The sequence below is a fragment of the Protomyctophum parallelum genome (assembly GCF_964188405.1).
Source record: "Protomyctophum parallelum genome assembly, chromosome: 4".
Taxonomy (NCBI): domain Eukaryota; kingdom Metazoa; phylum Chordata; class Actinopteri; order Myctophiformes; family Myctophidae; genus Protomyctophum; species Protomyctophum parallelum.
In genome coordinates, this window is record NC_139700.1 from 32326297 (window position 1) to 32338607 (window position 12311).

At 44.0% G+C, this 12311-nt stretch overlaps 1 protein-coding gene across 6 annotated transcripts in view; it reads left to right on the forward strand.

Moving 5' to 3' along the window:
* srgap1a (SLIT-ROBO Rho GTPase activating protein 1a) overlaps positions 1-12311 on the forward strand; it is a 118642-nt gene that overhangs the window by 38568 nt on the left and 67763 nt on the right. For all 6 annotated transcript variants that reach the window (XM_083763972.1, XM_083763976.1, XM_083763974.1 and 3 more), the window contains exon 3: positions 7701-7863. In XM_083763972.1, the coding sequence (XP_083620098.1) occupies positions 7701-7863 (163 nt within the window). The remainder of the gene's footprint in view (positions 1-7700; positions 7864-12311) is intronic.

Below are 12311 nucleotides of genomic sequence, written 5' to 3' on the forward strand. Positions count from 1 at the left end.
GAATCAATCTTGCTTCAGTGATAGAACTCCTTGCATGGTGTTGCTCTGCTGGTCATCTTGTGGCTGGATGGAAAACCCGAGAGCGGGTGGATCACAACCCACAGAGATATTTTATCTTCATCTAATCTCATCCAGCAATTCCTATTCTGTGGGCCGAGTCCCACTGGTGGGCCACGAGCAGGGCAGGGATTTAATGGAGGCCATGGCCTCAGTTTGGCCTCAGTCTCGGGCCATTTGTGTTTCAACACCAAGTGGCCGTGCCCCTAAAATGATGAAATTCCATGCCTGGCCGTGAGGATATTGGAAGAAAAACATTAAAACAAGATCTTAATGATAATAGAACATCAATTGTAAAAGGTTTATGTAAAACAAATGTCATTGTATTTTTGTTTATTTTATTTTTCATTAAAACCTTGAAAATATCGATTGATTGATCCCTGACATAAAAATGCTGTTGGCTGCCGTGTTAAGTGGTCAGATGCATTGGGGCGAACGGTTCCAAGACTTTAAAGTGTTAAGAGTTAGAGTTAGTCATGTTGGATTGAGTTTGTTTGTATGCCCTTATTGTCTTCTGTCTCGCTGTGCAATGCAAAGGGTGTGGTGCTTATATTTGTCTTTCTGTGTCAGATTCTTTACTTTGATATGTGTGCAGAGAGTGCCTAATGCATATCAAACTGGAGGATCCTTGGAATTTGAATGTTTGAGAATGACATCAACTTACATCATCACGATGATCGGCTCACAAAACCACAGCTCAGTGTGGAGTCTGTGGACATGTTTGATAGATCAGACTGGCAAATGTGTCATCGCCAAACCATGATCTCCATTGTAATGTATTGATGGAAGAGAGATGATATTGACTGATTGATGATAGCTACGGTATCTGTTATGGTGTGCTTTTCTATCAATCAATATATCAGATAGAAGAGAGACGTCAACAATGTGCTGAAGTGAGCATGTCGGAGCAGCTACGCTGTAGTTACGCAAATATCTCGTAGTGCGTATCCTTCTATTATTAATATTTAGATAGATATGATATTATTCTATATGAGCTCATTTAGGTCTAATAACCCATTCTGGGTGGGAACCCCTTTTGGTGTTATCTATTGAAAAATAGCAGATCTACAAGCTACGAGCTTGTAGGTCTGCTATTTTTGAAAAAATCGAAGAACGACTGACATAGAAACATAGCTTTTTCAGAAAACTGTCAGGATGTAGAAGACATTTTTAGAATCTGATCTCAGGTCAGAATGGGATAAACATAGGCTTACAGTGGAGTGGTGTGGCTTTGGCAGTGACGTGAATGTGATGTATAAAGTTATCCTACCCCCTCCCCAAAGACACCCCGAGCAGACAAATGCATCACTGGATCAGGACGGTGCCCAGTCCACCACCGTCTGGTCTGCCTCCCAGGATGCACTGAGAGAAAACAACAGGCCCACAGCACACAGTTCCTGGGAGTGCCATTCAATTCAGTCTGCATGGTCCACTTGTGTACTGTGACTGTTTACAGAGCACACATACAGACACAAATGGACAAATATCGACATACACTCACTCTTTCTCTCGCTACTCTCTCTCACACACACACACACACGCGCGCACACACACACACACAGCCACAATGTTTGCTCAGGGAGGGATGGCAAGCGAAGGAATAATTTAATAATTTATATTACACCAAAGCCTCCCTTGGGAACATCTTGAATAGACCACATTTCATCCAGAATCAGGCTTCTGGTTAAAGAACTTTGCTTTTGCTGCGGGCTTCAGGTGACATATCTCCAGTATATATATTTATACTGTAGGCTTTAGTCTATTAATCCCGAAGGAAATGTGTTAATATTACTGACTGTGATTATTTGTCATGCACTGATTAGATAACAGATAGATAAGCGAAACCTAGGAGGGGCGGGGTTGATTGAGACATTTTCATTCATAGTAATTAATAATCTTGCAAAAGCTGTTATTGTTATTCACTTGGAACAAATGTAAAATCTGTATTTAACATCTTTAACGCCGTTATTGTTCTGGAGCCATAGTTTAGTGAGATTACCACTTAAGATTAATACCTGCAGTTGTCACATTCCTTTGGTAGCTACTGTAGTACAGCAGATAATAGGAACGATCTTTCACTTGGTGATACAAGCGTGAAATTTGGCATGAACATGCCTCTGGGTCACCTCTTTAACTTTTTTAACCGAGCCAACGAAAAATCCAATATGGCGGTCATTTTTCAAGATGGCCACCAAATAAAAAAGGCCTTTTGTGGCGGTTCTGGACAACCATGGGTGCGGCCGACTCGAGACCGGGCAATGCACTCCCTGTGGGTGTGTGGAACGTGTGTGTCGAATTTGAAGTCGGTGGGGTGAACGGTTCTCGAGTTACGTGGATTACAGATGTACACACGCACACAAAATTTGTGCAATATAGCAGATCATTGGAACGGTTGTTCGCTTGGTGATACAAGCGTGACATTTGTCATGAACCTTCCTTTGGGTCAACTCTTTAACTTTTTTAACCGAGCCATCCAAGAATCCAATATGGCGGTGCTATTTCAAGATGGCCGCCACATCTAATTGTTAGCCTATGTCTACATTTCTTACAAATTTTAGGAAAAATTTCACCATTATAGATAGATAGATAGTTTCTTTATTTTTTTATTTAAAAAAAATATATATATTCTTTATATTATTATTATTTTTTGTTATTTTTATTTTTCATACTGAAAATGATAGCATGCTAATGCTAAGTTAATGCTAACATGGTAGCATGCTAATGCTAACATAATAATGCTAACATGGTAATATGCTAGCATGCTAACATAGCATGCTAACATGATAATGCTAACATACTAATTAGCATTAGAACATGGTAGCATTAGCATGCTACCATTTTCAGTATGAAAACTAAAAATGACAAAAAAATAAAGAATAAATATAAAGAATAAAAAATATATATAAAATAAATTAAAAAAATCTATCTATCTATCTATAATGGCGAAAATTTTCCTAAAATTTGTAAGAAATGTAGACATAGGCTAACATTTAGATGTGGCGGCCATCTTGAAATAGCACCGCCATATTGGATTCTTGGATGGCTCGTTTAAAAAAGTTAAAGAGGTGACCCAGAGGCATGTTCATGCCAAATGTCACGCTTGTATCACCAAGCGAACAACCGTTCCAATGATCTGCTATATTGCACGAATTTTGTGTGCGTGTGTACATCTGTAATCCACGTAACCCGAGAACCGTTCGCCCCACCGACTTCAAATTCGACACACACGTTCCACAGGGAGTGCAGTGCCCGGTCTCGAGTCGGCCGCACCCATGGTTGTCCAGAACCGCCACAAAAGGCCTTTTTTATTTGGCGGCCATCTTGAAAAATGACCGCCATATTGGATTTTTCGCTGGCTCGGTTAAAAAAGTTAAAGAGGTGACCCAGAGGCATGTTCATGCCAAATTTCACGCTTGTATCACCAAGTGAAAGGTTCTCACAATATGGCTGTTAGCCGCTGTACTACTGTAACGCTACACCACACAGAGCTGCCACTCTTGTGTGCCAGCTCTAAAAGGCTGGTACAGTAGCTATTAAATGAAAGATGTTATCACCGTGGCACTAAAGGGACTTTGCAGTATCACCCTTGGTCACCAATAGGAGCTCCTGTATCAATATGCAGCGTGATTATGTTCTGCTGGCAGTTGACTGCCGCCCGTGTGAAGGAGATTAGATCGACTTTGACCCGCCGATTCCTGGATTTAGAGTAACGCACGCGCACACACACGCTCATTCTCTCTCTCTGTGTCTCTCTCACATACACACAGCATATCGTTGCTGTCAGACAGAAACCTCATATCTCCATATTTCAACTTCATGTTTTTATTATTTCTTGTAAATGAATGCCCTACTTAGTCATACTACAGTGTCACACACAAATAGCGACACGTTGTGTGACCTTATAGATCGGCTATTCTGGCTATTTTTTACCTTTGCTCATGTGAAAGTGAAAAGTAAACGATTTTGGACATACAAGGTTTCCACCTGACAACGACGATAGATTAGTAATTAAGTTGCCTTGTCTGTACCTGCGTTTCAGCCCCTCAGTGGTCTGTTTGTCTGTCTGTCGGTCGGTCTGTGTCTGTCTGACATAATTCCTGCCCCGGCGGAAGGGGAAATGATGACATTGTAGCCGTCGTTTCCTGCTATTATGTGGGGGTAAGCAGAGTCCCAGAGGTCGTTCAGCTGCCATGGTCTGCGTCACAAGCCCCCCCCAACCCCCCCTGCCCCAGCAGCCCTCTCGTTAGATGCAGCAGGTCATTCCATTAACCATGCCATTGCCCACTAAATCAACCAATTGATTTATTGGAGGGCACACTTGTGTATGTTCAATGACTCTGTTGTCTCACATGGCCAGCCCTGCTAATCCAGCGGTTATGTATAGTATGGGGTCCTCGAGGGGGTTCAAAAGGCGGTTCCCCATTCTGGGGGCGAACATTTGATGAAAAGCTCACAACGTGTTGCATTGTTGAGCTTGTAGACCAGCTATTGTTGCCTAAAACATATGGTGTAGATGGAAATACTAGAAGTAGGACCTAGTAAAAAGCCCAGAGAAAGCCACCGGTCAACTAAGTTTATAGGGGTTTAAGTGGTTAACTCTCATCTATAGTACTGTTTCTTGTACTGGTGTTTGGTGTTGTGGGGTTTCGCTCCTCTATTACTGTATTAGGAACCTCTCTGGAAATAAACTGCCTCTGTCACATGAAGTCGTAGTGGATCGTACGTGTTTTAGGGTGACGTCATTCACTGTCGCGAGCCAAGTTGGCTGTTGCCACTGGTGACTTTATGCAATTTAAAACCCAAGAGTTAAATATGATGGATGCAAAAATAAAAGGCCCACTGCAGCGCACAGCGGTGCATGACGACATGGCCTGAAAGAAAGCAATGGCGTTTGTTGTGGAAATCTAGGAAGCCGAGAAGAGAATACGTTTAACCCATTTTGGGCGGGAACCCCTTTTGGTTTTAGCATTGTGTTATGCTTTAGCTATTGAAAAATAGCAGATCTACAAGCTCATAGGTGGCGCGCTATGTAGGCTTGTAGGTCTGCTATTTTTGAAAAATCGAAGAACGACTGACTTAGAAACATAGCATCAGGTCAAAATGGGTTAAGCGGCCACCTGGACATTATGCGAGTGCTTGTGCATAAGCGAGCACGAATGCATAAATGACACGGGCAGACCCACACTCTTCTTGGCGCATGCCGACGTTGCGGTGACACAGAATGAAAGAGCTACAGTCTCCACTGATGCATAATGCAGAAAGGGTTTTCACAGTAATCGTGGTTTGACGGAGCGTGAGGCCGATTCTGTCCAGTGATCCTGCAGCTGAAACACTACTTTTAACCCCCATTTTACTCTGACATGAACGTGTCCTGTCCACACTGATCATGTGACCGAGGCTCTTAGAGGGATTGGATTTTATTTTTATCATTGTTATATATATTTTTTCATGACATTGTGTCAGTGTGCCAGTTCCTGGATGGACTCTGTTTTTGTCATTGTTCTGGATTTGTTCTTTCTCTTTCTCTTCTCTTTTGTCATGCGTGCAGTTTGCTTCTTCCTGTTTTTTGAAACATCCCCCAACTTGAGAGAGGGAGAGAGAGAGAATTTTTCAGCTGTCTGGGATGTCAGTGGCGTCCATTATGACTCGATAGAAAAGAGTGTATTATTGAATTTTCACTCCCACCACAGCAGATAGTTTGTCAGTACCGTGAGCTCGCTGGCCCCTGAGTGCAGGGTTTCACCTGTTGCGTTGACAAGTACTGCCTGCCTTTGTGTCCTAACCTTGGGGAGAGGGGAGGTGAGGGGAGATGGGGTCTGATGGGGGGGGGGGGGGTCTGGGGGGCGAGCAGAGGCGAGTCTCCATATGGTTCCTGCAAGGTTTGACCCTAGACCTCCGTAAAGGGAGGCACGCACACACACACACACATGCGTGCACGCGCGCGCACGTGCACACACACACACACAAACACACAAACACACACTATTACTATCGTTGTGAGAACATCAACATTTCAGGACAGTGATTTTACGAAAATCTAAATCTTTGGCCATATTTATAACTAGCTACAAGTTGTGAGCATCATGTAGATATTACGTTTTCTGTGCAAGGCAGACGATAAGTATAAAGCAGGCATATCCTTACAGAAAAACAATAAATATAACTTTTGAATGTTAAAACAACCACTCTTTCCACCGCAACTTTCCTCACAATATCTATTTCTCAAATTCTACTATACTTGTGGGGACATTTGGCCCTCACAAGTATAGTAAAAGAAGTGCGTGTGCGCGTGGGCGCGCACACACACACACACACACACACACACACACACACACACACGTGCATGAACACAGTCGCATTATGTTTCCGCTCTTTAGCAGGCAGTAGGAATGTTTCATATTAACCGAGAGGAAGCAAGCCTGCAGGTTGGTGCTTACCCAGGGACCAGGTCTCTGGCCTGGACAATGTCCCACAGTTTGCCTGAAGACAGCAGACACAAGGCACCGCTCTCAGCCTCACGCCACTACGTCTCCATTACATTCTTAAGCTCTCTAACATGCACGAGGAAATAGCAGCTCTACGAGCTCCCGTTGTGAACTTGTAGATCTGCAATTTCCTGCAAGCGAGTGTAAAATCTGTGTCTTTCTTTCTGTCTCTGACTCTTTTTCTTTATTTATACTGGTAGAATCCAGTTGAGATACAAGATGTATTTTCTACAAAAAGTTACACATTATGCTGTAGCACATTATCAAGCAACAATAAATGCAAATGTAGAAAACACAAAAACTCTAGTTAAGGGAGCAGTTGCAATTATCAATGCACTCTGTCATTCAAATCAGTCACTAAACGTATTATAGAACCTAAACGAGGCAGGTCTGTCTGCACGTGGTTTCAAGCTGCAGAGGCGTCGGCCGAACTTTGCCACCTCTCTCTCTCTCTCTCTCTCTCTCTCTCTCTCTCTGTGTGTGCAGGTTCAACCGTTAATTTCCTGACATTTTAATTTTAATTTAGTTATTCATACTCACTTTTCAACTAAAAGCACGTCCATAACTTCCAATTTTAAATTGTACTGAAAGCTTTGAAGTCGGGCCTGGCTCGGAAATCAAGCTGTGCCCCAGAAACGTCACGGATGCCTATCTTAAGTCCCTGTTCTGACGCGAGCCGCAATCCCTACAGTATTGTGTATATATATGGAGTATGTTTTCTTTGTAGGGCCAGGAGCATCAAGATATAGGTCAACTCGACAGCAAGGTAGGCATACAAGCGTCACGCTTATGCTTTTGTGATGGGCTCTGATCTACTTTGCATCCTGCGAGGTTTGCAGAGTCGGGCAGACACAACTGTAAGCCCACGAGGGTCTCCATGTTCTCGCACAGATGATGAAGCCAGAGAGAGAGAAACCTGAACATGCTGTTCGACGTGTGCTGATTTTGGGGCACGTTTGGGTCCCTGGAACAACATATTTTCAGATACGGGTCAGCGGCCAATTACATATATTTCTGGGAGTCCTTGACATGAAATGTTTGAGAACGACTGACACAGAAACATAGGGTTTTCTGAAAACTGTCAGGATTTAGAAGGCATTTGTTGAATCTTTTCTCAGGTCTAAATGGGACGATGTATTTTGTCTCCCCCTTCTTCAGGAAAGACCAGAACCTGCTGTCTCCGGTCAACTGCTGGTACCTGCTGCTGAACCAGGTGAGGAGAGAGAGCAAGGACCACGCCACGCTGAGCGACATCTACCTCAACAACGTCATCATGAGGTTCATGCAGATCAGCGAGGACTCCACCAGGCTTCTGAAGAAGGTAACTCTCTTCTTCTGACCCCTCCCACGTCTAATAAGCTCACGGCTTGTCGAATGTTCCATTGCACCATGAGCTTTCCATTTCTGCGATTTCTGCCGCTTGAAACCACCGCACGAGAGCTGCATAATTTCGACACAAGACGGATCTGTCCTGGCTGCTTCTGATTACACACACACACACACACACACACACACATACAGTCTTTCCTGCTCTCACGTTGACCCATCATTGCTGATTGTCCATTTTATTCCGTCATCCAAATCGTTCCTCGAGTTGACCACAAATTCAGTCCAGATTTTTACTGGCTGTTCAAATTGGGCAACAATCAAAACAATCTTTCACTTTCAGCTTAAGTAAAACCAAGTATATTTAGTAACGATTATATATGATATATGTATTCAAGCTTTTCACTTGATCTGTACGACGCTGTTACTCGCAGAGCTTGTGGTTGAACTCTGGTGAGCTGCAGTTACAGTGCAGAGGAACCTCTGCCACCACAGCCTGGCTACAGCATGTCCTGTAGCCAGGCTTAATTCATGCTCCATCGTGCAATGGTGCCGTGCACCGAAAATAGCCGACTTACAAGCTCACGACACGCCATGTCTGCGGCACAACGTGAGCTTGTATGTCGGCTGTTTGCGAACGGCAAAGTATATGAATCAGGCTTTTTACCCTCCAAACTTCTAGTCTGTGGACTCGTGACCAAAACCCTGGGCCTGTGCTCCCCACCCACCACAGAGACGACAACTCCCAGGCAGATTAGGAGGTCCTGTGCTACAGGAGTCACATGAACCCACCGCAGCAGCAAATTACAAAGCGGCGTCGCTGCTTTGGAGCAGAGCTCTGTCAAGTTGAACTAGAGACTTCTCTCTCTCTCTCTCTTTCTCTCTCCCCTCCTCTCTCTCTCTATCTCTCTCTCTCTCTCTCTTTTCCTTCCCTCCTTCCTTTAAATTCCCTTCCCTCCTCCTTTGCCACATAGTCTGAATTCCACACTAAGGGCAGTAAAAGCCAGCGGGTTTCATTCATGTTCAAATTGATTAGCATCTCTGATGGGTTCCACTTTCATACGGTCATATCGAGGAGTGGTCTTTAGCACTCTCCACTCGCCTCCCCTCCCCTCACACACACACACACACACACGCACGCACAAACAGGAAGTTGCAGCAGTCATTTCCTTTTGGTTGTGGTTAGAGGGGTCCTGGTCTTACTAATGAGTCCAGATGTGGAACAGGGAGGGCCACCTCTCACAACATGCTGCTTGAGTTTGGCCTGATTTGTAGTTGGATGCACGTCGGTGTCGCACACTGGAAATATACGATCTACAAGCTCACAGCGCATCGCAATGCTATCCCCTGTGAGCTTGTAGGTCGGCTATTTTCTCAGGCTTTACTCTCTCCTGACCCCTCCCACATTGCTGCATATAATGACAGACTTCACTACCCTCTGTCAAACTTATAATTCTAAGTTCAGAAGCCTTTGTAGGTTAACTTATGGCTCACAATCTCATCACCCGCATTCCAGAAACCCCCACTGAAACATTTATGCATATATTGTTTTTCCAACTCGGTGTTTGTTGGAACATGGAAATAATGGTGTGTGTGTGTGTGTGTGTGTGTGTGTGTGTGTGTGTGTGTGTGTGTGTGTGTGTGTGTGTGTGTGTGTGTGTGTGTGTGTGTGTGTGTGTGTGTGTGTGTGTGTGTGTGTGTGTGTGTGTGTGTGTGTGTGTGTGTGTGTGTGTGTGTGTGTGTGTGTGTGTGTGTACACACCTCGTTATTTTATATCCGCCCTCTTTTCTTTTGTTTTGAGTGCTCAGATCGCTCTTTCTATATATATTTCTATCCATATATGATTTTAAAGACAAATGACAACTCGGTGGGAGGCCCAGGTTCATAGGGGACTTGAGACTCTGCATGCCCTGTAATTACAGCGTCCCCCCTTGGCTTTGATCTCTGCACAACTTCTGTAATGAGTCACAAGCAACACAGGAGTCCCCTCTGTTCCGTGGGGTCCCCTCACCCTCGCAATTTGGTGGAGACAGCTGCGCTGTTGTCACCCATCCAGCAACATCAAAGACCCGTGTTTTTATTTCCTTGTGTGTTCTGGCCTGAGGATGTGACCTAAAAAAAGCAGTGCACCAGACAGCCCGGGCCAGGATGGACCCCTGTACCTGGAACCGTCTGCATACCGGCCAGTCCGTGGTCCAGGTCCCATTTGTTTTGCGCATGATGCAGATGCTTTAGTTTGAAAATATTTGCTGAAAATAGGAACGCTATTTAAATTAGCTGGGCTCCATTCATTTAATTGCTAACACAGCTGGATCTGAATGAGGTTTTTTATTTCCCAGTTGTTTGAATGTTATCTAAATGATAGCAGGATGACATCTACAACACGTATGCTCAATTTTGCATTAAAACATAGTTTGGTTATGGGGAAGTTAAGGTTTCATACCGTGGCCATTAGGCAGACGGGGCGTGGCCAAACCTTCCCTTTGTCATCCAGACAGTGTTCAACATTCCTGCACCGACGAGGAGGACACCTGTTGATTTAGGTGACCCCATGACCTTTTCTCAGGCGCCATCATTAGTGGGATGATATAGGCCACACCCACGGCAGAGGTCCGCATTTACTCTGGTGGAGACCTTTTTAGTGTGTATTTCTGTTTTGTTGACTTGGGTCTTTCCTGTTCAGAATATTAATGATATAGTGGAATTAATAGTGGAAAGCTGTCTCTCTTGCTTGCACAGATCTTTGCATGTATTACTTTATTTATACATGCATACTGGCTACACAGTCCTATCCTATTGCATCATGTTTGTGTGTTTGCTAGGGATACTTTAACACTGCTGTTGCACTTAATTTACGACGAGTCGTACATCAGGTACAGTACATAGGAACCGCACTTTATTGCTTGGATTGATGGAGTTCTTTACAGCCTCTGCGTAAGACCCTCTATTGTGTGTGTGTGTGTGTGTGTGTGTGTGTGTGTGTGTGTGTGTGTGTGTGTGTGTGTGTGTGTGTGGCTCTATATTTCTGCAGCTGTGTTTATAATCAAATGAAGATGCACGTGGTAACATCATGCGTTGACACACACACACACACACACACACACACACACATACACACACAGAGGCCCTGGGGCATCCTCCTTTAAAGAATGATTAATGTCATTGGCAATATGAAACCCATCACCCCCAAAGGCTGAGATGGTTCCTCCCTCCGCTCTGGTTGTATTCATCTCTTTAATGTGGTTAGCATACAGATGGTATGAGCCTAAAGGGGGAAAACCATTTGTTGGACCCTTTTAGTGAATTGGGACATTATTGGAAACCACCAATTGGCATCTCCATAAAATGAAAGGAGGCATGTCCTGATAATTATATTGCGACATTGGTTCCACCGCACTGCATGCCACAAATGCAGCCGTTATTGCCTGCAAAATGAAAACTTTTTTTAAATGTACAAAAATAGGGATGCCAGGTTGAAGTTGAAAGTTATTTCCACATCCTGTTTTAAGCATTATGCTATGCTTTAGCTGTTGAAAAATAGCAGATCTACAAGCTCATAGCGTGGCATTCGTAGGTCTGCTATTTTTTTTAAACCGTGAAAATGTGGCGCAAATCTTTGAATATATTCTTTCAGAGTGAGCGTTTTTTACTAAAATCTTTGATTCTGGGGCGTCCCTGGAACAATATATTTTCAGATGGGGGGGGGGTCCACGGCCAAATACAGAATTCTGGGGGTCCTTGACATGAAAATGGTTGAGTACCGCTGATACAGAAACATGGGTTTTTCAGAAAACTGTCCGAAGAGGGTTAACAACATTCAACCTGGTGTCCCTGTTTTTCAAAAATATATACATTAAAAAGGTTTTTCAGCAATAGCACAAATCTGCAAGCTCCCAACACGTTGCAATGTGCTTGAAAGTGTTTTCACTCTATTTGATGTTTTGAAAGTGTACAATTTTTTTTTTAATTGCCCTGGACAAATGTTTTTTACAAAGCTTAACAGTCAAACAAATGTAATTTTCGTTTGTGTTCCAATGTTTAATTATTCAAAATGCTATCTCTGACTAATCGTCAACTAAATGTCATGATAGTGACAGCCCTTGTCCATTCTCAGCGTGTGTGTGCGTGCATGAGGCGAGCTCAGGTGACTCTAAAGCTCTGGTTATCCAGGCTTACAGCATGAGCTGTTTGACCCGTGGACAGGTAAATACTGCCATGCAGGCCAGGTGGGACTCAGGAGGGGTGGGCGTGGACCGGCCCGGGCTACCCAGCATGATGGAGCTCTAATTTCAGACATCAGCCTGACCACCGACACACTGTAATCCTATTTGCGCTCCCTCCACAAGCCTTAAACACTGCACTGAGGAAGAGATGGCCAGCTTCACTTACAGGGAAAGACATAACAGGACAAATTGAGGTTGCACTCTGCGTGAAATTAAGGTC